Genomic DNA, 26,311 nt, shown 5'->3' on the forward strand with positions numbered 1-26,311 from the left:
TTTTGGCTGCGTCAGATCTTAGTTGGGGCACGCAGGATCTTCGTTAAGGCATGCGGGATCTTTATTGTTGAGGTGCATGGGCTCTTCGTTGCGGTGCTCAGGCTTCTCTCCAGTTGTGGCATGTGTGTTTTCTTTCTCTAGTTGTGGCACGTGGGCTTAGTTGCCCCGTGGCATGTGGGATCTTAGTTCCCCGACCAGGGATCGTACCTGCCTCCCCTGCATTGGAAGATGGATTCTTTACCACTGGACCACCGGGGAAGTCCCTCAATCTCATTTCGTTCTCACACCAGCTGTATGAGATATTGTTCTCCCCTTTTTACAGATGAGGGAACTGAGATTGACACACATTAACTACTTACTTCAGGTCACACAGCTCGAGGTTGACACACGTTAACTACTTACTTCAGGTCACACGGCTCTAAGTGTTGGAGCTGGGATTTGAACCCAGGTCTCTCTGGCACCAGAGTGGCCTTGTCTACTGTGGCACACTGCTCCAAGATGTCAAGTATTTGTGTCACAGACTGGGTAATGAAGACTGAGAAAGTAGGTGTTTCACACAGTCTGTGTTCCATGGACACTTAGGATCAAACTAGGGCACACCGATGCCATTTTCACAGCCCTCCTCCACAAAGAAAGGTGAACTCCCGCCAGACCTTCTTCAAGAAAGTTACAAAGAGGCCAACGTTGGGAAGACGGAAGACAATGATTTCTCTCTTTTCAAATGCATTGACTATGTGATCCTCCACACTAGAGTTCTTTTTAAAAAATAATCAGTTTGCAAGATTTTTCCCCTAGAAGTCTGGGGGCACATCTCTCACCCAGAGCAAGCCACAGCAACAGGAGAGGGAGGCTCTGCCTTGCAGCTTCCGTCTTACATGGCAGTGCAGGGAGGGTGCTGCTGTGAAGGCTTTAGTTTCAGAACAACTAGGCCATCTGTGTGTATGTCTCTATAAAAAACTCCTGAGGCAAAAGGAGCTTTAATCAGAGTCAAAGAAAACACCCCTCCAGGTTTCCTGTTGAAGGAAAACATCTGCTATCTACAGCCCTGAAACTCTGAGTCACTTTTACCTGCCGACACCAAAGAGGTTTGGAAAAATAAATATGTGAGACGTGATCCCAGGAAGGAGGGACATCCCGTGATGAAGTTCCAAAGGGCCAGGGGAGGGAGCCCCGCCCAGTTAGACAGGGCACCTGCTCCGGCCCTCCCTCCCTTGTGTCTGTGTGTGGATTGGTTTGTACATCTTGTTTCATATACACACAGCAGAGTCACAGACTGTTCACATTAGATATCATACTTACTAGATATTACATACAAATACTTCTCACTCAACCCCCTTGATTCACATGGGAAAAGGGGCCCCAGGGCAGAAATGGCTTCCGCCAGGTTTGAGTCCAAACCCAGTGTTTGTCCCATTCTGTGCTAAAGGTTCTGTGGGACAACCCAGGGCTTGGCTTCTCCTGCGGAAGTCTTGAGCCTCAGTGGATTTTCCTCTCAAGGAGATGCTGTGAAAGTCTCTGTGGACATGACTAAAGAGGGGGATGGAGGGGACAGATTATCAGCAGAGCCTGGTAGACCGTACCTTGGGTGTTACTGGTTGCTGAGGCAGCGTGGGATCGCCCACAGAGCTGGGTATGGAAGGGTTCCTTACACCTGGCCAGATTGTCTTTATTGCAGCTCATAAATAGTCAGCATTCACCCGTGTTACCATCGGGCACAGGCTCTCTGTGCACATGTGACCAGTGAAGGGACCCTTCCTAGGATCTTGGTAGCTTACCCTTGGGCTTAACTGAGCTTCCAGACAAATACATGGTGGGCATAACTGTCACCCAGAGGGGGAAAGTGCACCGTGTCCACACCGTGAACCCAATCCCATGACCTCCCCAGACCCCCAGATGCTCTCTGAGTAACATCTTCATGTGCCCGTTGCTCTGCAAGATAAATATTTTTCCAGACCAAGAGGTTCGTCTCTCTTCCAGCTTAAACCCAGTGCTCAATGATACGGCCAGTGAAGACGAGCCAGCCATTTTGCTTTCCATGACGTTTAGTCTGCAAGATTTTTCACCTTAGAAAGAGCCAGGCACACAGCCATGGAGGGTCTGTTCAACTCCCACAGCAGAGAAGGAAGCTCTGGTTCATCTGCTTTGGACAGAGCCGTAACCTGAAGGCTTACTTAGTGCCAACGGGAACTTGGCAACTACCTAGCAGAGGGGAAGCAGCAGGCTCAGAGGTGAGGAAGCTGATCCCACCTGGGAAGACCCCTGCTCTAGAAGCTGTCATTTCCACCCTGTGGCTTCCACCAAATTCGTTTTGGGACCTTAGGCAGTTCACTTAACCTTTCTGGGTCTCGAAAACTCATTTGGAGGAAGCCGAACCGAGTGATTTCTAAGACTTTCCTGGTTCTTAATTCAGCATCTCCTTAGCCCAGTCCTAGAATAAATGCAACTCACATCAGTAAACACTTTTTGATGGCCTGCGATGCGCCAGCACTGTAAACCTCTCTAGGGAGATGCACATGAATAAGGACCCTTTCCTCAAAGAGCTTGCGTTATGCAAATAGAGATCATTACTATCCCTATCGGACAGAGAAGTGAAATGAAGCAGGGACACGTACCCAGTCACAGAGCTAGTTAAGTGGCAGAACCTGAATTCAAACCCAGGTGTGTCCGATTCCAAAGCCCAGAGCCCCTTCTGATTCTAAAACCACACTGTCCTGAGGGTGCTCCGGGAGAGCATCTGACCAGGGCCACTGGGTCTGGCAGTGCCCTTTCCTCTGTGGCACACTGCCTCCCAGCCTCAAGATTCCTTCTGCCTCTCTTGATGGGGTTACCAGATTTAGCAAAGAATAATACAGGATGCAAGTTAAATTTAAATTTCGGATAAATAGCTAATCATTTTTTAACGTAAGTATGTTCCATGCAAAACTTGGGACATATTTATACTAAATATATATATATATATATATATATATATATATCCTATCTGAAATTCACATTTAACTGGGTGTCCTGTATTTTATCTGGCAATACTGCCTTCTGAAAACTTTTCTTTTTAACATTTATGTGAGGAAGTCCAGGATAGAGGAGAATGCCAGGGGAGGGTCCAGGCCAGTTCATAGTCCCACGCCTTGGTGGCAGTCATTCTTATAACCAATCACTCGGTGGGACACAGGGCAGAATGTGGATTTCTTGTTCCATGTGGTACCAAGACAGTGTGGAAGCTCCACCCTCTGCTGTTTTTGAGAAGTCATTTTCCCTCCTGACAAAGGAAAGCCAGCTGGCTGGAGATGTGGACACGGTCTTTCCCCAGACCCCATTCAGGCTGTCACTGCTCCCCAGCCTGGTCTACAGGACCAGCTGGACCTTCCAGCCACGATTGGACTCTTCCAGGAGGACCAGGGAGGGGGTCAAGAGCCAAACCCACATTCCCTGGTCCCCACAATGTCAAATGATGGGGTAGAAAGGGCGCTGTCATGAGACCCAGTCAAAGCAAGACTCAGTTTCAGCTTAGATATTTTCTGGCTCTGTGAGTTTGGGCAATTTATTTAAACCCTTGAACTCTACCTTCCTCACCTGTAAAATGGGCATGAAAGTATGTAAGACAGAAGGATCAAACTACTTTTGATTCAGAAGGAGTGAATTACCTGAAAGTTCTGTACAAGTATAAGAAGCTATATTTTCGTGTCATCTCCATATAGAAACTTTCTTCCCAATTTTTTGGAGTGCTTAGTTTTGAAGTATTTCAGATATAAAACATTTTATTATAAATAAAATAAATATTATAAAATATCAGGACTTTTTTAAAAGCCTCTTACGGTCACCTTTATATCTCAGTAGTACCTCATTAGTGTTGACCTTTCATCTTAAGTGCAGATATACTGAGAAATTTTTGGAAAATCCTAAAATTCTTCAGTACCACTGGAGAATTGGACCTGCCCCAGAAACCGTGTATGCAGTACTGAGAAATCCACTCTTGGCAGCCTAATGCACTACTGAACCAATCTGTAACTTGGAAACATTACAGATTATAATTTACCGTGGACCCTTTCACCTCTATAAGAACTAAAAAGTGAATATTTTCTGCAAATGCCAAGAGTTAGACTATTTTTATCATTGGTGTGTATGCCCTTTGCAGGCTGTTCGTATGTTTCAGACAGTTGAAATTGTGATATCTGTGCAATTTTGTATCCTGCTTTTTTCATTTTGAATAATCTCATGCACATTTGTCCAGGTGGCTGCATAGCCTTAAAAGCCACCAATTTCAATGACTGCCTAGTTGTCCATCTAGTTGTTACATCATCATTTACTTCCTTGATCCCCCTTGGCTGGATGTTTGCTGCCTCTAAGTGACTTCTAGATGATCACTTTGAAAGTGGCCTGTGGAAGGGTCGGCACCATATATGTCCCACTCTCATCCTTTGGTCACACACACACGCTCACACACACACACACACACAACTGCCAGGGCAGGGTCCTAAACAATATCAAGGATGCATAACCCAGGAGGCAAAGAGATTGAGAAAAGAAGTTTAGACCTTACTGTCTTTCTGATGTAGCCGTGTGGTTCCTTGGAGAAAGCGCTAAACCCACCTCAGATGCTGTGGACCCATAACTGGGGGTGAGGGGTTGAGAAGGCAGGTATTTCCTGGTCTTTTCTGTCCACTGTACCTTTGCCCTGTCACCTCCTACAAGACAATATGGAGCTAGAATGGTGTCCTAAGCAAGAATAAGCCACCTAAGCAGCCTGGCTCGGTGGTTAAGACCATGGGCTCTGGAGCTGGCAGCTGTGAGTTTGAATCTGGATTCTTCCACTTACTAGCCCAAGAAAGAGGCGGCTGTTTAACCTCGCTGTGGCTTCCCCTCCCTCAGCAGTATCTGACACATTAGCAAACACTGTGAAAGTCAAAGCTGCTGCCATTACTTTACAGCATATGTTATGATTCACAACCTCTTTCATGTGTAGTATTTCATTTCCTCATCACGATCACCCTGTGCAGGTGGTATTTTATCTCCATTTGACAGATGAGAAGAAGGCTCTGAGAGGTCACGTAATTTGCCTGAGGTCACACAGCTTGTCAGTGGTGGAGGTGAGACTTGACTCTGAGCCCCTTGAGGGCAGGACCCATGACATCCTTGCCTCTGAATCCTGCAGGAGCAGTCCAGATGGAGATGACGATAACACAAAACCTTGACCCCAAGGAGCTCATATTTGTGGCGGCGGGGACACAAAAATAGATCATTTCCAAATACCCGAAAACATAAAATTACTTCCTATTTCTTAAACACACCAGGTCACCAGGTACCTCTTCCTCCTTTCTACCTCCAGCCCCCAACCTTTCTTTCTGCTGATTTCTAAGCCTGGAGAGCCCAGCCCACCTGGCAACATCTGCCCATCTTTTAAAGCCTGACCATTTCTTCCGTGTCACCATCCCCACCCGTTCCCCGGAGGGAATTACTCCACTCCTTCTCTGTGCTGCCAGGTGCTATGCTTTGTGCCGAAGAAATGTCTCTACTCTGTAATAGAGTTTGCTTACTCATCAGCCACCTGCATTAGGCCGTGAGCATCTTAGAGGCAGTGACCGTCCCTTACCTACAAATTCCCCGACAGGCCTGATGGCAGCAGGCGGAGAGGGTCAGTAAATGTGTCGTGCACGAATGAGCCCGCTGATTTCTGCATAGGGGTGTGTGTGAGGGGTACAGAAGAGGTGGGAGTGGTCATCAGACCAGGGCAGACAGAGAGGATGACCAAACAGCGTGTGAAAGCTGTGACAGAAGAGCTGCAGGAGGTGGAGTGGAGGGGGCACCTAACACAGGCTGGCGTTAAGGTGGGCCTCTCTCTTGAATGGAAAGTTCTGGTTGTATCAGGCTATCCTTGTATCCCCAGGGACCAACACAGTGCCAGGCACATGGTAGGTATTCAGTAAGCTTTCACGGAAGGAAGGGAGGGAGGGAGGGAACGTTTTCTAATTTGAGTCCAGGTCAGTGACTTTGGACAAGACCCAATACCTTAATCCAGATGTTGCCTGGGGCGATTCTCAGCATGGGCCATTTTATCCCCCAGGGAGACATTTGGCAGAGTCTACAGATCTTTTTGACTGTCACAACTGGGGGTGCTACTGACTTCAAGTGGGAAGAACCAGAGACACTGCTAAGTATTCTGTCAATACAATATGCGGGTCAGCCTTCACATCAAAGAACTGTCCAGGCCAAAATGTCCATAGTATCACTGTTGAGAAACCCTGAAACGAACCCAGAGCTGCAGCCAGAGGTTGGAAGACTGTATCAGAGAGTTTTGCTTGTTCAAAGCATCCTTGATTCATTCCTAAAGTGTGGACCCCTGGGGGTCTACCCTCCATCAGTGGCTTGGCTTCCAGAACCTTCCAGAGACAGCACCTGGGGAGTGGGGAGCAGCCTCCTCCTTCCCCTCCTCCCCCCCTCCTTCCCGCTAACCCAGGACACGTGACGGGACGGATGCTGTCTGTTGCAGGAGCTGCTCAGGGACCCTCTGTACATTGGCCTGAAGCACCGGCGCGTGCGTGGGCAGGAGTACGACGACCTTCTGGACGAGTTCATGCAGGCCGTGACGGACAAGTAAGTGGGTCAGCCTGTCCCTTGTGAAAGAGGACTGTTAAGAGATAGCATGACTAAGTCAACACGGGTTTTGGCAGAGATGCATGCTTTTCCGGATGGTCCGAAAATTCCAACTTGACGCCGTGTACTCGCAAATCTCAAAGCCAGATGGGCTCATTCTCTGGGAGAGTCTCTGGGAGCAGAGAAGGGAGGGGAGGGGATGACGGCTAGTTAAGTATCTGCTGTCCCGGGAGGAAAACCCCCTGGGCCGAGCTCTTCTGGGTTCCTGGCAGGAATAGGGATGCTGTTAGCAGTGGGGGAGAGAAGTGTGCCCTTCTGACGGAAGGGCTTGGAAGGCAGCTGGCCACCTTAGTTGTCATTTTCCAGCTCCAAGGACCAGGCAGTATCAATGGGCCACCACCGCAGGCCACACGGGCTGGGCCTGCGAGATTTATGAGGTGTCGTCTCTGCACGGGGGTGCGCCACACTGGCAGCTCCTGCCCCCCTGGCCTGCCCCATCTGTTTGCCATCATTGCCCCCCGCGTCCCCCGCTGAGGCTGGGGTGACATGCTGGCTGTTCTCAAAACAGCCCCCCGCTCTCCCACGCTGAGTCTGACAGGCAAGTCAGTCAAGACTGTCTCAGCAGCTCGGCAGGCCCCCTGCAGAACCAACAGGTCCCCTTCTCACTTGAAAACCTCCAGCCTTTCTTGCTGTCCCAAGAGTGCCCAGGTAGGCAGAGCTGGTCTGGACGTCCTTGGCAAAGTACTTCCTTGTCTGAGTTCAGCCCCTTGAACCAGAGCGGTGGGCCGGAGAGAGAGCTGCTGTGGCCTCTGCAGCCCAGGAAGCCTCATCTGGGTGGGCTTTGGGGGTGGGCAAACCAAGCCCACACTTCCAGGTCATTGACCTTGGGCAGGTTACTAAACTTTAAAGTCTCCTTACCTGGATTCCTTATCTGGGGATAAGAAGAAAGCATCCGATTGTTGTCGTGTTTTTTGTTTTCATTTGTCAGGATGAGGGAAAGCAATACTGAAGTTATATGGGATGGGGATGATCCTAGAGGAAGGATGAAATCGGTAATGGAGTGTGGGGTGTGGAGGTAGGCATGCTGATAAGCAAGTGGCCAAGAGTCCAGTGCACACCTGGGAGCTTCGTCTTAGGTGGGAGCACAGAGCCCATCCACACAGAGGGAAGGCCGCGCCCTGGGCACAGATGCCAGCAGGTGGGTAGATGTTGAGGGGGTGTGCGTGAGAACCCCCTTGGAGGACAAGGTCATCTGCTGAGGGCGAGGATGGGGACAGAGGTTGTGGAGGTTTCAGGTGCAGGAGGTAAGAACTGGCACGTCCAAACTAGGGAACTAGAGGCTGGTTGCTGGCCTCCTGGAGGTTACTGATCATGAATTTAACTTAGGTCAATTAAACCTTTTCTGTGATTTTCTCTAGCCAGTTTCCACTGTCTGGATGCAGGACAGGAAGAGACAGAGAGTGGGATTTAATCAGGGCTGGGATTTTGCCAGGCAAGAGAGAAAAAGAGAGAGAAAGGAACTGAGAGTGTATTCAAAGGGATGATTATAATGATGCATCACGAGGCCTAGGCCGGGTAAGAAGGGACAGCTAAGGCCCTGCAGGAGAGGAGGGGTGAGGAACAGTGGTATGAGCAATGGACAGTAGGTCCTGATGAGGCCTGAGAATTATTGAGTTGGGTACCAGAGGGAATAAGCTGGAAAGAAAAGAGGTAATCAGAAAGCCAGGGGTTGGAAGCTGAGACTGCGAAGGAAGGGCTGCTATTGAGACATGACCACCAAAACAGCCAATTCGAGGGTCGGCTACGTACACAGAGGTGTACCATCTAGAACACGAGAGATGACTGTCCTGCTTAATTCTCCCCCTTTTAGATCATCCTGAATATGACATTCAGTTCCAGACAAGATACTTTGAGACTGGTAAATTACCTAAAGTGCCTTTGGAGAACAATAGCCACGGCAGTGACGGGAGCCAAAGGCTCAGCCTAGTGAGGAGAAGACATAGGGGCTGCTCTGTGGGTACCGGGGATGCGGTCCTCCCTCCAGAAGTCTGAAAGCTGTTCTTCCAGAGGAGGGACTGGACTTGTTTCTGTATACCCAGCCGGAGAAGAACCCATTGATAGAATGCTAAAGGAGGAGGCTTTCCGCTCAAAGTAAATCCGAGCTATCCCACAGTGCAGGGGACTCTGTGAGAACAAGTTCAAGTTCAGGTTGAGTGGCTTCTGGGGGGCACTGTCACAGGAGAAAACGTATGCATCAGTTGTCCTTTAAGATGCCTCCCTGCCCCAGTGCTCTCTTCAGACCTCTTAAGATCCCTGCGTGGCTGGCAGGATAGGTTTTATTATTCTCATTTTGTAGAAGAGGAATCTGAGGCTCTGAGAAGCCAAGGAACCTGTCCCAGGTCCCGCAGCTTCCGACAGGACTGCAAATTGACCCTGAGTCTGCTGACTCCAAGGCCAGACTGCTTTCTACAATTACCTGTGGATGACAAGAGAGGGGAATGAATTTGGCTTTGAGAGCCGGTTTTTCCTTCCTGTTTCCAGGGCTCGTTGCGTATCTAGTGAGTCAGTAGTCATTCCGTGATTCCCCACAGAGAAGTCTTGCTATTCGTGTGAGAAGGTTAAATAAACTAGGATGTAAGAGGCTCTTCAAATCATCATTAAAATCAGTTCACAGTCTCACAGACATGCTCATAGAGTCCAGGGGTGAACCCTTGGTCAGAAGTGTGCGTCAGCCAAGAGGAATGTGTCCTTAGGTGGAAAAGACAGGGATTGACACTTGGTTGTTTTAACTTTCTAATAAGCTAAAGCAGATGTTTCTGTGGATACTGTAGTTAGGGAGTGAGCCAGTCTCCCAGGCTCTCTTGGGAATATAGGAGCCCCATGATGGAATGCCCAGCCTGGGCAGCGCTGGGTGAGTCAGCAACCCTGAGGCCAAACACGATATGCTTTAAGAAAGAACCTTGGGAAACGTTGACTCCTGCCTTCAACATCCTGTCTCTTTCCAAATGTCCTGCAAATAAAAGCTCTGCCGTCTTGCCCCTGCCTGCTAATCGGGTGTTATCTTAAGATTTTTGGGGCCTGAAAAAAAGAGTCACTCTAGCTCAGTTACTACCCTGGAGTTTGGCCACTGGGGAGAACCCACCGAGGCAAAAGGAATCTCCACGTGCACCTGTGAACCACAGCAGTAAGTGTGTGTGTCCAGCTCAAAGCTAAGACACAGCCTGATGTTCCCGTGGCAAAGACCAGTCATTCTGTGCTTCCTGCTCTTTCCCTGCCATGCAGTGGGACCTGGAGCGTTGCACCTGAGGGACAAGTTTTCCCTGATGGTTTCCACTTATATTTTTCATTTCTATTACTTACAGCAGAATGGATGGGAATGGTTCATTTTTTTTTTTTTTTTTTTTTTGCGGTACGCGGGCCTCTCACTGCTGTGGCCTCTCCTGTTGCGGAGCACAGGCTCCGGACGCGCAGGCTCAGCGGCCATGGCTCACGGGCCCAGCCGCTCCACGGCATGTGGGATCTTCCCGGACCAGAGCACGATCCCATGTCCCCTACATCGGCAGGCGGACTCTCGACCGCTGTGCCACCAGGGAAGCCCTAGGGAATGGTTCATTTTAAGTTTGCACCTGGAGCCCCAGCTCTGTCTGATGCTTGGCCTGGGCTGGACAGGAGTTTGACGTCAGCAAACTTTAGGCAGGCCATGAGAGGAAGCCACCCCCTTTCTCTAGTTCACCAAACCCTAAATCTAGAGATTGCTAAGCTCCTGAGATAAGAGTGATAAACAAGAAGGGAGATAATAGGTTTTTTTTAAAACCTGACTTTTAAAAAAAGCATCTGCATTTTAGCTCCAGGAAAATTTCTTTTTGAGTCTCTCCATCTTTCTCTCTCTCTCTCTCTCTCTCTCTCTCTCTCTCTCTCACACACACACACACACGCACACACGCACGCACACACACGCACCATCCTACACCAGATACCTGAGGTTTATGCCATAGTGGAACTGGCATAGTACAATTTCATCACATTCTGGTGGTTAAGGCAAATCAGAGGTGCATACCAGATTCCAAGAGAGAAGATAACACAAGGGTCGAAACACCAGGTGGCATGGTTCATTGGGGAGCCACCAAGGTAACAGACTACCACACACCATCCAGCCTGGGAGGGGTAAGGAATGGGGCAGCCAGCATTACAGGAGGAGGATGTGCTCTGAAAATGCAAGAAGGGCGGAGAAAACAATAGCACCATTACACATGGAAACAGGGAGATGCATCAAATACAACTGATAGTCAGTTATTGAGTATCTGCTGGTATATATGACGCTGTGTCAAACGTAGGTGGCAATCCACAGAGAAATTAACAGTACAGCTCTCAAGGAGCTGTTCATTCAGAGACATTTTTTATCTACCTACTGGAGTTCAGACCCGACCTCTAAGCTTTCTTGGCCTCGGAGTCTCTTTAAGAAGAATTCTAGGGAGAAAACATAAAGTTGGGAGTTACCAGTTCATAGATGGTAGGTAAGGTCAAGGGCATGGTGGGGTCCACCTAGGGAAAGAGAGTAGAGAAAGAAGAGAGAATGGCTTCCCACTGTTTTTGGAACCATGCCCTGTGAATAACTGCAACTTAAAGTGCTCAACAAAATTTTAGATTAGACTAGGATATTGTTGGTAGAAATGACAAGGAGGGTAAAAGGTTTCGTTCTCGTACCAGCTCTGATTGCTAGGATCCTAAGGCCTCTCTAGGTGCAACAGGAAATGATGATTGATTAGCAATGTCTGCCCTGCAGGGGAGTGAATTGTGGCAGCATATGTGCCATGCTTTAGCCATCCTGGATCTATGAAGAGCCTATGGCCTAAGCATCTGCAACTTCATGAGCCCTCACACTCACCGGTCCTTCTGCAACTCCTACAGTCAGCAGAAACTCAGAGGCCAAAGGAACCCGAAGGCTGAAGATTTCTCATAGCTAGGTGTTCAGGATATTTCAAGAGCTACACCAAGCCTGTCTGTTGGGTCCACATGAAACTGCATCTCCTTCTTCTGAGTTACAGAAACATGCAGGAATATGCTCCCATGGGTACACTCCACCCTCACGCCCATCCCAGTCCACTCTGGAACAAAGCAGTGGATCAAATAAACATAAGCATATGAATACTGACCTGTGGTTCCCAAACATGGCTTGGTATTGGACTCATCCGGGGAGTTATCAAGAATATAGACTCCAGCCTCCTATGCCATAGTAGGCCCGGGCTAAGGCCTGGGCATCTCTGTTTTTGAAGCTTTCTTGATGCTTCTCTTAGAGCCACACAAAGGTTGAGATCTAAAAAGCTCAGATGGACTACATTCCCTGTAGAGGCATGTTTTAAGCAGCCCCAGCTCCCCCTACTTTCAGAGTCAGACTGGAGCCTGAGGCAAGGGTTAAGGACCAATACACATCATATACAATTGATAGTCAGTATTGAGAGGCTTTCCACACATCTTCCCACCAGGGACCTGCATGAAGAAAGGCCCAGCACCTTCTCTGGGCTCACCCTCCCAGGCAGTCTATCTTGACAACACACCTGCAGCTCTAACAGTTTCCTTCTGCTCTGAAAACCCCCCAAGCCGGGCTGTGCCTGCTGCCTCTGCTGGTATCCCCTTTGCCCTGGAGGAACTTGAGCTGCTTTCAGGCCTGACATGATTGCATTTCCACATATGGGGAAAGCACACACACACACATCTGGGCACCCCTTCCCAGAAGACTCGTCATGGGGAGGAATCAGGCCCGCCTTTCCCCACCAGCTAGGTGCAAGCTCAAGCCTGATCCCCCGGCCTCAAGCCTTGACTCTGTGAGGGCTGATGAGCGTGGAAGAGGGAGATGGCAAATGCGTTGGTAAGGTAAAGGCAGTCATGACTGCCTCATTCGGGGGATTTCTTACAAAATGCTTCCCGTGGAAATACAGAAAGTCACATCACCCTCCCAACAATTATGTCTATTTTTTTTTTTTTTTTTGGAATTTGACTTTTCAAACTCGTTCCATGAGGGAATATGTTTTTCTGGCAAAGAGATAGGAGCAGCAGGTACTGCATGGAGTGCTCCTGGGAACTGAGCTTTCTTTCACCACTGAGGTGAGAAAACTCATTCTAGAAGCTCCAAGAAAGCTAAGAGCAGCACAAACAAACAATGTATCTAGTCATGCTTTTCCAGGGCTTTTGAGTAAGGACTACATGCCCAGCACTCTACTAAGCCCTGTAATGAGATTCAAAAGAAATAAAAGACATGCACTGTGTCCTCATGAATCTTACAGACCTTCCAAAAAGACAACATTTTGAACAGGAACTAATTAGAGAAGTGTTAAGTACTCAACTGTTTGGTGTTGACTTTCAGTTCAGTGGAAATTCAGAGAAAGAAGCAATCAGGGATCACTGGGAAGAGATGGAAAGTAAACAGATTCAGGGCCAAATGTGATTAAGCAACAGGAGAAAGAGCACATTCCATATGGATGATACATCATGAGAAAAGCAAGGACACAGCAAAGGCAAGGACAAGGCAAGGAGTACTCAGAAGACTCTGGAAGACTGGCCCCACTAGAGGTGAATGTTTATTGGTTCCAAAAAAGGTTAAGTAGCAGTAGAGCAGGCTATGTGATAGGCCTCAAAACCCAGGCAGAAGGTTGCAATTATTAGAGCTCAAAAGTGGAAAGGGCTTCAGTTATCTAATCCAGTGGTTTTAAACCAAGTTTCCCCAAACCCCAGGCATTTACAGAGGTGCATCAGGAGTGCTAGAAATGAACATTTTCCACCAACCATACAAGATTGAAACCACTTGAAGAAAAACATCATTGTTTTTCATCGCTTTCTGTGTCAGGGTTCTGCTCAAGATTTCATTAATTAAAAAATTCTTCTACTAAAAATGTTTGAAAACTATCAATCCACACAAAACCTTACTTGGGACTTGATTCAGAGAACAATAGGGAGCCATGGTAGGTTCTTGAACAACAAAGTATTGAAATTGACAGGACGTGGGAGAAGATTAGAACAGCAACCATAGCAATGCCCCAACTCAAATTCTGCCCTCCCCACAGAGGTCTGCCCTGACAAGCCTGGCCTGAAACTCTTTTGCTGTTTGTAGTCGTAGCATAACTTACTGGCTGTATAATTCATTTGCTAATTAATCATGCACTGCATCATGGTCTTTTCTATAATAGTCTAGAGCTTTTCTTTAAAGCTTTTTTGGTCCTTTAACTTTTCATCATCAGAGCAGAGACTGGGCAAAGATGTGTCTGGACTATTGTAGAGAGGTTCAAGTATCAGCCTGGCCCAGACTAGATGGACTTTGAAGAACATTCCTTCCTCAGGTCCTGTAACTCTGTAACATCTCTACCAGACTGGTAGTTCCTGGGGGGCAGGGAGCATGATTTTACTCATGGTGGACCCACTGTAAATAGTAAGGGTGGGAGTTGGACGGTTGGTTGGTTGGTTGGGTTGGTTGGCTGAGGGATTGAAAGCCTTCACCGGGCTAGCTATCAGTTAGAATGGACTGAAGGTTATGAATTTGATGGTATCTGAGGAAGCTCAGAGGAAGGAATGTTGGGACCCATTCTAGCTTGTCTGGCCTCTGAAAAAACAGATCAGTTTCCCAGTCTCAGCCTGACGTGGCTAATTGTTGACAGTCCAGCTCCGACATGTTCCCATCAGAATAGGAGCCAGATGCTGCAAAATGACAGTCTCTCATGCCTGTGAAGACTCTATCTTGGGTCACAGAAAGGGCTGGAAGGCTGTAGAAAAACACAAACCAGCACCCAACTCTCTAGGATCTATTTGTTTCCATCGTGACCAAGCAGACTGAATAATTGAGAGGCCAAAATGTGATGGAGGAAGTTCACTAACTGGGAAGATGGATTCAGTGATGCCAGCTGGCTATTTCCATTTCATTTTTCCCCAAGAGGCAGATTGTATCACCTGGTATCCGAGTAGGAACAAAATCATGCCCAGACCTGAAAGTTGCATATTATAGCAGAGGAGAGGGAGGAATAAAAGGGTTTTTTCGCCCTGATTTTTCTCAATGGATTAATAATAATAATAATAACAAGAACTCTTTTTTACTTAATTGCCTGCTATGCACAGACTCTAATATAAGCGCTTCATACAGTATTAATTCACTGAGTTCTCACAGCAGCCCTCTGGGGTGGGTACTATTTTTTTTTTTTTAACAATTTACTTAGCATCTCCTGTTTATTTATTCTTTTAATTAATTTATTTATTTATCCTTGGCTGTGTTGGGTCTTCGTTTCTGTGCGAGGGCTTTCTCTAGTTGCGGCGAGTGGCGGCCACTCTTCATCGCGGTGCGCGGGCCTCTCACTGTCGCGGCCTCTCTTGTTGCGGAGCACAGGCTCCAGATGCGCAGGCTCAGTAGCTGTGGCTCACGGGCCTAGTTGCTCCGTGGCATGTGGGATCTTCCCAGACCAGGGCTCCAACCCGCGTCCCCTGCATCGGCAGGCAGATTCTCAACCACTGCGCCACCAGGGAAGCCCGGGGGTGGGTACTATTATTAGCTTCATTTTAAGGGATGAGGAAACTGAAGCTTATAAGGTGTAAGTAACCTCCCTAAGAACAAGAACCCTGTTAAGACCCCACCCACTAACAACAGTTGTTAAAAGCACAAACTCTAGAGCTACACTGCCTGAGTTTGAACCTCTCACCTGCCACTTATTAACAAGCTATTTAATTTTCTGTGCCTCGGTGTCCTCATTTCCAAGATGCGTTTTTAATATTTAACTTGTAGAACGCTTCTGCTGAATAAATGAGACAATCCATATACAATGCTTACCATTATACCTGGGTAATAGTAAACATGAATGTTTGCTATTATTAAAAATAATAATAACTTAGGCAGTTTCCAAAGCCACTGTCCTTTAAGCAGTGCTTTAGTACTGCCTCCATTCATGCGATCAGTTAAATTAGTCATTAATATATTCATCTTTTCCTTCCATAGTCCCCCACTCATCCATCCCTGCCATTCCAATAATAGCTTCCTTCTCTTATGCAATTCTTCTTCCCTGGTGCTAATCTGAAGAAATAAAAAGAACAGTTCTGGAAGCACTGGGTGTGATCCATCTCCATGTTCAGATCCTGGGTTTGTACAATTAGTAAATGTTTGGTCCTTGCCCTCTACACCTATTCAGTTAAATTCTGCCCACCACCTCCCTCCCCCAAGTGGAGAGGCATTGTGTCTATCCATGTATACATGTGGGGGTGAGAACTCATATTTTCTGTAGTTGTTTCAGATGAGCGTTATTTGGGCCTTACAGACCCGCCGTTCTGAGAGCTAAGAAGCTAATTTCCCAAGTGAAGAAATGAATATAAAAGTGTCCCCTACCAGTGACATGGCTGGAGAACCTGGCAGAGGGAAAACTAAAACTCCTCTATAGGGTCACTCCCACAACCCATGCCGTGTGGAATTCCTTGAAGGGAAAAGCAATTCCCCAGTGAAAATAAATTCATGATTCACAGTAACCCACACAGAAACAGTCCACAATGTGGGAAAATCAGAAACTAATAGAAGAATTAGAACCCCAAGGAAAAGGAATATTCTGAGAGAGACTATAAAGCAGTTATACTTAGAGGTATTAAAGAGCTATTTTTTATAAGAATGAAGTAATAAGGAAAGTACCTAACACTTAAAAAAAAAGTAGCAGGCAGATTTGAAAAAGAAACAGATAAAACTTCTGAAAATGAAAAACAGAGTCATGGACATTCAGCAGAGTATACTAATGTTAGCTCCAGACACCGTCAGAAAACCCAAATCCTTAAAAATCACTGCCTGCAGGCATTTCAGAGACCCTCCAGTCCTACTGCTGATGATCCAGAAAGAACTGAGACACCAGGTGTTTTAATCAGGAAAGATTTCTCTGAGCTGCTTGTGAAAAAGAGCATTTCTCTCAAGGGGAAGAAAGGATGGATAAGACCGCAGCCCCCAAATCCAAGCCTCATCATTCCATGCCAGAGAGGATGTAGCGATTCCAGGCAACCCCATGGTACATTTACTCTCATTTTCTCTTTGCCTCTCTTTCTCTGTCTCACTCGTTCATACACACATATTAGGCAGTCTCTTCTTATTCTACTGCATTCATTTTATTAGGCTCAAGCACATTGTTTTTTAATGTGCTTGAGCCTAATAAAATGGAATCCTAAAAGCAAATGATTCTGTCAAGATAAGTTATGTAAAGAAAAAATGTCTGGATGTATACATACCACGCTGTTAACAGTGATTAGAGTTAAGGCATGAGATTGCTGGGGTTTTTGCTTTCCAAGCCAGTCATTCCTATATTGTTTGTGTGCAGGCATTTCTTTTGTAATTAGAAAAAAACAATGGATTTTTTAAAATAATGAGTTAGGCAGCGGGTTCTTTCCCAGAGACAGTTCCTTGCATTTTTTTTTAAACGCACTAAAGATACAAAGAAGCAAGCAAGCATCCCAGGCTTCACCCTCTGGTGAATTGAGTACTGGTCTAACCTAGGCTCCTACAGACAATAAAGTAATTCACATCCATCAACTCATGTAATACTCACAATAATCCTATTAAGGAGATACAGTTATTGTCCCATCCCACTAAAATATAAGTTCCAGGGAGAGATCTTTGTCTCTTCTGTTCACTGCTGTATCTCAAGTGCTCAGAACAATGCCTAATGACAGCATGGATTCTCAATAAACATTTATTGAATGTATGCACACTTTACAGATGAAACTGAGGCACAGAGAGCTTAGGGATCTTGTCCCAGGTCACACCATTAGCAATGGTGGAGCCAGGCTTTGAACTCAGGTGGTCTAACTCCAGAACCCACCTTCTAACTTGAATACTCTCTATTTCTTTTCTTCTACATGAAAGAAAAGACAGTCCAACATACTCCAGACACCTTTCTGATGCAGCAGGCAAGGAGAACAAATGGGAGGAAGTTCTTATGGAGACTATTCTACTTCACATACTCATGTCTCCTCTCTCTAGCTTGTTCTAGGGCAGGGTTAGTGACCCACCAGTCCTCATCATTAGGGCGGCTATGGAGGGACCAGACATCAACTCCCATTTTCAAAACTCTCTAGCCTTTCTCAGCGAGGGATGCATCCTCTTTTTTATTTTTTAATTTTTATTGAAGTGTAATTGACATGTATCATTGTGTAAGTTTAAGGTGTACAACATGTCGATTTGACACATTAATTTTTTTAATAGATCTTTATTGGTGTATAATTGCTTCACAATACCGTGTTAGTTTCTGTTGCACAACAAAGCGAATCAGCCATATTCATACACATGTCCCCATATGCCCTCTTTCTTGAGCCTCCCTCCCACCCTCCCTATCCCACCCCTCTAGGTCATCGCAAAGCACCGAGCCGATCCCCCTGTGCTATGCTGCTGCTTCCCACCAGCCAGCTATTTTACATTTGGTAGTGTATATATGTTGATGCTACTCCCACTTCGCCCCAGCTTCGCCCTCCCACCCCATGTCATCAAGTCCCTTCTCTATGTCTACCTCTTTATTCCTGCCCTGCAAATAGGTTCATCAGTACCATTTTTTTTTAGATTCCATATACATGCGTTAGCATATGGTACACATTAATATAGTGCAATATGATTACCACCACCGCGTTAGCTAAGCCTTCTATCACATCACATAGTTATCATTTCCTTTTTTTGTGGTGGGAAAATTCCCCAGCCCCTGAGTCAGTTGGCACTTGGTTCTTCCTTCTTAACTACCTAACAGTGGTCCAGGCGCCCCATCATTCACCAGAGCTGGGCGCCCCCTGCAGGCCTCTCCACAAACTGCAAACCCAGCCAGTGTCACCGAGCCCCAGGGGAAAAGCTGAGGCTCATTGGCTCCAAGCTTCTCCTGGTGGTTTTAAACAATACAAACAAAGGAAAAGCCCTAAGCTTATGGCATCCAGACTACAAGGCAAGTTTCAAGATTTTATATTAATTTTGAAAGATTGTAAAGAGTGTAACCATTAGCTCTAAATCTTGATTGTGATGTTTCACAGGAGCATTCACACGCTGAGTCCCTCTCAGCAGAGACAGTCACTGCTCAGTATTTTCATATACACTGAATTTTAGGAATGCCTTTTGCAGTTCAACCTGTGTCTTACTTTATTTTCCCACCTGGCCCTCCTTAGGACTGTAACCACACAATCTTAGAATACCTGAACAAGAAACAACCTGCTCATTGATCCAACTCCATCACTTTATAGGTGGGGAAACTGAGACCCAGAAAGAAAGTTATTTCCCCAGAGTCAGATAATGATAAAAAGCAGTGGGAAATTAAGGGGAACTTATCTAGTTGTTTGCTCCCATTCACATAATTCATGAAATCTCTTCCAAGTTTCCATTTAGCCTGTATTTATCATATGCTTTCTCTGGGCCCCAGAGTGTGGCCAATACAAAAAGACCTAGAGTTCAGTTGAGTTCTGACCTAGAGTTCACCTGTCCTAGAGTTCAGTTTTCCCTTGAGCTTGTAATATGGACACATGAAATAATCAGAAAATAGTTCAAGGCAGCATTCAATTATTCTTTTATCTATTTATTCTTGTATTCACCCATACTTCAATTCATTCAATGGACAGATATTTATTGAACATAGCAATAAGTCAGAAATAGACTTTGCTCTCAAGAAGCTTATAACTGACTGGGAAAAATTAAAATATGCTTAAATAATTACTGCTGAGTTTGTGTAGATTTAATGTCTACTTAGTTAATGGCCCTGCCTGCAGTGTCAGTCAAGGCTGATGGGGGAATACAATGGTCACAGCCCTGGGGCATTTAGTTGGAGTTCAAAGTCATGGCCTTCTTCCCAGGAAAGAGCTAGCAGTTCACTTTTACAAAGAACCTACTCTGTGCTGGGTGCTTTACTTTTAATTATCACAGCAACCCTTAGGGATAAATAAACTGAGGTTCAGGAAGGTTAAGTAACTTGTCCAAGATCACCCAGTTAGAAATGGAAGAGTCTGGGCTCACCCCAAATCCATCTGACTTCAAAATCAGAGGTGCTTTCCTACAGCCTCTGCTGCCTGCTGTCCCAGCCTAGCTGGAAACCCGTCCCTGCTTGCGGCCTCATTTGTGTTGATTCCTCGGGGTAGAGGAAAGGGACTGAGCTATTGTGATACAAAGATACTTTGCAGCAGTGGCCTCTAGAAGAGGACAGTGGGGCTTCCAGGGGACTGGGAGTCACGTGGGCTGTGTGTGACTGGTCACCCCTGTAGAAGGACTGTGCTCTGGCAGGCATTCATTCATGCTTCCATTTGTTCACCAATGCTGGTTGAGCTGGGCAAGCACAGGGCCTTGGGCATACGGCAGCAGGTTTGTTTGGTCTTCTAACTTGGGTGTCTGAAGCGGATTTGTCCAGAGCAGGGGGCAGGAGAGGGGGTCAGTTAAAACTCCTTCTTCAGCTGTCGTGCCCCACATGGTGAGTGAGACACCTGCCCTGTCCTCAAGGACCCTGCCTAGTGCCTGCTTTGACCTAGTCTGTCCCCTAACCTGGCTTAGTCTTTCCATTCTTCCCCTCCCTGACTTTGACTCACTTTGGTCCTGAAAGGCCACAAACACAGACTGCGGTTTCCAGCCTTATTGACTTTCACCTGAATGTCAACATTCAAGGTGGAATTTAGCCAGTTGCACGAGAGAGGGACAGTTTAGATGTTTAGGAAGTCCAAGGTACAATTGTATGACAGACTGTATGGTACAAATACTACAGTAGTACACCTGAATAGAGAGATCAGAATAAGCCCAACTAATCAGAGAACATCAGTCACCTCATGACAACTAAAACGTGCAATCTGTGGGCAAATCAGAGCTGGTGTAAATGCCAGTGCCCCAAGTCAGCCAGTGGGTTGGAGGCTAGGAAAAGTGCCGAGGCTTTAAGAGCAGAAGGTTGGGGTGTGAGCTGCTGTGACCTAGAGGAAAAACTCAGTACTGGCCTCTGACCTTTGAGACGTCGAGAGGTCAGCAGATCAGCCACCATCCTCTTCCCAGCACTGGGATTTCTGGCGCCATTTGAGTGTTTGCCCAGGAAGTCAGACAAACGGGGAAATTGAGGAGGAAATACAAACTGTTCCCGGAGTGTTTTCTGTCTGGCCTGGGATTGCCGTCAGAGCAGTGACTGAGGAGTGGCCACATTATTCTGGTACTTTTGCTTAGAAGTTCCTGCTTCCTTTGACTGTCTTTTTACACGATGGGAGTTTTCCCCCTTTAGGCCGGAATGGCAGCCACAGGAGCCCGCCAGTCTGGCTGCCCGCCCCGGCACACCAGGGGAATCTCCCAGTGTGGGACCTGGGAAGGGAAGGGCCTCAGAGGTCCATACACCACGTCCACCGTGGCTGGAATCCTTTCCACAACTTCAATGCCAAGTGAAGTTCTGGGGGCCCTGGCATCACTTCCAGTGACAGCCTCTTCCATCTAGCGTTCGAGATCTCTGCTTTATGTGGCACAGAAATCCCTGTCCTTCTGACTTCCACCTGTTGGCTCTGCTTTTCTCTTAAGGCCACATAAGATCAGTCTACCCTAATTCCCTGTCAGCAGAACGGTCCTTCGTGTCTCTGAAGATAATCATTATGCCTCGTTCCACTGAGATTTCTTTTTCAGACACAACATTCCCGCTTTCCCCAATCCATGGTGTCCAGTTTGCTCACCTACAGAAGAGTTTCCCTGTCATCCTTGTGAGTCCCTTCCCAAGCACCCCTCCCGCCCCCTGCAGAGTGAGTCACTCCCTCTACATATGTGTGGTGTGAAGGCTGCACATCTGTCCCTCCACTAGGCTGTGACGTCCCAGAAGGAGGAACCATGTCTCCTTCACGTTCCAGCTGGACTTTGGCTCCTGTCTGCTCCCATCTCCCTAGGACCTCGATCCCCCATCATCACTCCTCACATCTCCCCTCCTCACTGGCTTCTCTATCTCATACACACACCTCCCATCCAAAACGCATCCATCCTTCAGTCCCACATCCACCACCACCTGTCTCCCTACCCTTGTTTCATAGCCAAGCCTCTTCTTTAACCCCCCTCAGAACGGTTCCCTCCCCACGACTCCACCGAAAGTGCTCTGGCAAAGTTCACAAATGATCTTCTGACCGTCACTTCCCCGCCCCCCGCCAACACTTCCAGATCCCTGTTTCCATTGACCTCTCCGCAGCATCTGACACTGCCCGCAGCCTGTCATGCGACTCCCGTGGCAGCTGCCACCGTCCACCTCGCCGGTCCCCCTGCTGACTCTCCTTCTCTAGACTCTCTTGCTCCGCCCCTTGCTGCTCCCCGGACACAGGTGTGCGCGAGGTCTGTCCTCGGCCTTGCTCCCTGCTCGGTGCGCGCGCTCTGCCTGAGACCCTCACAACACCCTGAACTCCCTGTTCCTCTCTGCTGAGCCTCATGTAGCGTCTGCTTTTCGTGAACACGTCCACTTGGACATGCCAGCACCTCAGACTCAGCACGGGCCAAGCCTGTCTTGCGGAGTGAGTGTATCTGTCCCTCCCTGTCCCCAGCCTTGGCGACCAACAGATGCCTCCACCCGCATCCCGGGCTCCTCCTCTTTCAGCTTCCACATCCTGCCCTTGATTAAATCCTGCCCTTAAGAACAATCGCCTCCATGGACTCAGTGCCTACGACGTGCCAGGCTTTTTATTTACATTATCTCATTTAATTCTCAGAGCAGGACTGCAAGAGAGGTATTGCCATCCCGCTCTCTTATCGGCAAAGACTGAAATTTGGATTAAATAACTCGCCTGGGGTCACACGTTTAGTAGGTGATGGCTCCAGACCTGCGCAGCCCCAAAGCTCCCTCCGCTGCCCACCCTCTGCCTTCACGTCTGTCACCCCGCCCTCCTCTCACTCGAGGTCCCTGTTGCCTCGCCCCAGCACTTCACGGTCTCTCACCGGGGCTCCGTGCCTCCAGGATGTCCTCCCAGCTAGTCCATCCCATCACCCACCCTGCTGCAGAATGGACGTCCTAAAACACAGGCCACTTTCCTGCCCGAAGCCCCTCGGTGGGTCCCCATCATCCCCCGACTGTGTAGGCTCTTTTACACAGGCATGTAAAGGGGGGGCCCCTGGAATCCGCCTAGCCTCAGCTCTCCCCACATCTCCCCTTCTTCACGCCTCTCCCAGCTCTGGTTATTTTCCTGCAGCTCCAGGAAGGCCCCCCCCATTCTCATTCCAGACGCATGTGCTGTTCCCTCTGCCTGAGGCACCCTTCTCCCTCCCCTGCCACCCCACCCCCGCCTGCACAGTCTGCCCCTGAACCTCTGCTCTCCCTCAGGCCGAGCCCCGGTCTCCTGCTCGGTGGAGGCTTCAGTGCCTCTCCCAGAAGAGCTGATTGCCCCCGTGGAGGCCTCCCACATGCCTAGGACATACCTTCATTATTACCCTTGTCACAGTATGTTGCAACTGCTTTTTTTATTTTCCTGTGTCCCCATCAGACTTGAAATTCTTGAACTTGCCTTTTTAATCTAGCAGGGAAGACAGTCCCTTGTTCACAGTGGACACTTAGAAATGTTTGCTGAATTGAACATTTATATCATACCTAGGAGAGTTCCTGGCACAAAGGGGATACCCTGCCCGATACATTTCTTTAATAATTAAAACAGAAATGTCAATAAATAATTGTGATGCAATGTGATGTATCCTAACAGAGATACGCCCAGAGTAGCAAGGCAGCCCAGGAAAGAGAAGAACTACTGTTACCCTGGGTAAGGAAATCGATGGGTCAGGGAAGCCTTCCTAGAAGACATGACATTTCAGCAGGGCCTTACCGTTTAAGTAGGAGTTGGCCAGGGTAAAATGAGGCCCTCTGGGCACCTGAGCAAAGACATGGAGCAGTGCAAGGGCCCACAGTGGTTGGGAAGCAGCAAGAGATGCCCAGGGCGACGGAAGACATGAGAAGGGGGTGAGCATTAAGGTTGGGGCCAAAGTGAACGCCATCTAAGGAGTCTGAACACAACCCCAAAGGCAGTAGGAGTGCTGTAAGGATTTTAAGAAAAGACATCGCACAGATTTGTGTTTAGAAAGATACAGTGGATGGATTGGGGGAAGGGAAATAAAGCTGGAGGTGGTGAGATCTGTTATTATAGGATCCTGGCCAGAAGTAACAATTGCAGGAATCCCAGGGAGAGATGGCCTTGCCCTGAGTCCACCCAGCCCCTGCAAAGTTCTTTCTGCAGAGAGCTGTGTCTGTCAAACTGTGCTCTATCATGTAAACAGAGGGTGGGACACAGAAGGATGAGGTCTCTAGTCAAATAAGTTTAGAAAATGCTGAGTTAAACAGGCTTCTTAATGCAGGACTTTTCAGAATCTTTCATATACATTGCGTATGTTATATGAACATTCAGAGTTTCCCAAATGGTTTGAGCCATGGAACCTCTTTCTGAGAGCATCTCAAGGGACTAGAGTTTAATGGAATGTGTAAAATAAAAACAGAGACCTAGAGCTTTCGGGATTCTGTCAGCTCTAATTTCTGGAAGGACAAAATAAACAAAAGAAATAGCTTTCCACTGGATGTAACTGATGTCCTCACAATGCACTCTGCTGGGGAGTCTTGTGTGTGTGTGTGTTTTGTTGGGGGCATGGAGTGGGCTGCCATGGAAATGTGAGTGGTAGGTTTTAGTCATTCTGTTTGGAGGCAGGCTGAGCAAATTCACCTGCTCTTCCCAGGTGCCCTGTGTTTGTTCAGGCCTGAAAGAGGTCAGACCCAAGTGTTTGAAAAAATGGCAGGTCCTGACCTTCAGAACAAAGAAACCAGGTCTGCAGCCCATGGAATGTTCTGGTCTCACCACATCTCTCACGCAGCCTTTGGTCAGCTTGCTGGGGGGAAGGGCAGAGCAACCATCTCAGAATCTCTTTACCCTGGGTAGGCTGCATCCCAGGTGACAGGTACCTGGGTCCTGGCTTAGTCTCACATTGTCACACACAGCTCCCTAGGGCTCCCAGGCACAAGTCGCCATTTTCAGGCTTCCTCTTGCCTGAGGGCTGGAGGAAAAAAACCTTTTAACATCCACCCATCGGCCTTGTGTCTTTAAGTGAGCCCTGCCTTAGAATGCCTTCTATGGCAGCGCCAAGGCCATTTCCCAGCGGAGTCCCCAGGGTGGAGGAGTCTGGGCAGCTCCGTGTACGGCCTGGGAAGGCGCCTCTTTCTCCATTGCAGGAATTCTCCCCTGAGAAGCAGCAGATATTCCTCAGCCCCTGCCAGGAGTTCAGGATGAAGAGTTCAAAAGTGCAGAAGGGGACAAGCAAACAGGACCCGCCCCGGTGAGGGGCAGCTTCTGGCAGGATGGAAGGTCAGCGATGAACTGGCGGCACTGAAATCAGGAAACTGCCCAGAGCCCTGAGTAGGGGGCCTGAGCGGGGCCCCTCTGGAGGGGCTGCTGCTCCAGCTGTACGACCTGGACAGGGGCCGCCTCCGCCCTGCTCGCTCAGCCGGTCTGCTCTGGGTCAGCTCAAAGAGGACTCGAAAATACTGATGTTCCTGTCCTATGTTGCTCTTACCAGGAATGGTCAGACCTCCCTACTTTGGACTTACATCTCAGTGAAGCTCCTAGTGTATCTATTCCAACCCTACGTTAAGGAGCTCCTGCTTCCCCCGCAAGGCTCTCAGATCAGGAACTAAGACCCAGAGAGAAAGGGGACTCACCCAAGGCTCAGAGCTTATATCAGAGACAGAAGGAGAATATGATTTTCCTGTCCCCCAGTTCAGCGTTTTCTTCACCACATGGCACTGTTTTTCTCGTTGGAGAAAGAAACCTAACTTTAACATCTACTTCACTTTATGTTTTACAAAATCATATTGCTGTTAAAAACTAAACTAAGTTCTGGTGTCAGATAGAGCTGGATTCAGATTCCAGCTCCACCACTTTCCAACTGCAGGAGAATAAATAACCCTGGGGGCAAATAACTGAACGTCCTGTAGCTCAGGATTCCTTCTCTGAAATGGCACCTACCTACTTCATAAGGTCATGGGAAGATTAGTTGAGATAATTCATGCAAAGAACTCAGCCTGATGCCCAGCACCATGGATAACCATTAGCTGTTTTTGTTACTGTTATCATTAGTAGAAGTATTTTCATGAATATGTAAGGCAGTTAAAATTAACATTTAAATTGGTGTTATGATGAAAGTCCAACATCCTGTATTTGGATATACATGGATGAATTGAGAAAAGGTTTTTTGTAACCTAAGCTTTTAAAATTTTCATTCTGAAATTTTTTTTGTTCTTAATTGGCTTTTAATTAGTTTAACAAGTTGGCAGGAAAACTCACACTAAATTTCCACCAACTCTTTCATGTACCCAGCTCTTCCTAAAACATTTACTGAACAACAACTACAGACAGTATTGGTTTATCATAGGTGCTCAGTAGATGCTTTTGGATGGATGGATGGACAGGCAGATGGATGGGCAGAGGGAATGGATGGATGATGCAAATAGAGCAATTGAAGTAACCACCCTTGGTTCAGACTGGATAGTTAGTGGTGTGGTTTCGTGAAAAGCCATAAGTCAGGAGCCAAGGGACCAGGAAAAAATGGTAAAGGGCCCAAAGGTCTCACTGGAGGTGAAGAAGAGATATAGTGGAAGTAAGGGAGGTGGAAGGAGAGGCTGTGGTCAGAGACTGAAATGCACAGTGTGGAATTTTATTAGGAGCGGCTCCTGGTGACGAAAGGTCCAGGGAGCAGCCATGGGGAGGGCATCCAAGGTGGGTAGGGGTCCTGCAGGTCATTAAATACAAG

The 26,311-nt window shown here is 47.6% G+C and overlaps 1 protein-coding gene across 1 annotated transcript in view; it reads left to right on the forward strand.

Moving 5' to 3' along the window:
• The window catches only part of ME3 (malic enzyme 3), a 202,260-nt gene that overhangs the window by 153,261 nt on the left and 22,688 nt on the right, over positions 1–26,311 (forward strand). Inside the window, exon 6 of the mRNA XM_060103883.1 lies at positions 6,485–6,588. Coding sequence (XP_059959866.1) covers positions 6,485–6,588 — 104 coding nt within the window. The remainder of the gene's footprint in view (positions 1–6,484; positions 6,589–26,311) is intronic.

Source organism: Mesoplodon densirostris, chromosome 7, assembly GCF_025265405.1.
Source record: "Mesoplodon densirostris isolate mMesDen1 chromosome 7, mMesDen1 primary haplotype, whole genome shotgun sequence".
Taxonomy (NCBI): Eukaryota; Metazoa; Chordata; class Mammalia; order Artiodactyla; family Ziphiidae; genus Mesoplodon; species Mesoplodon densirostris.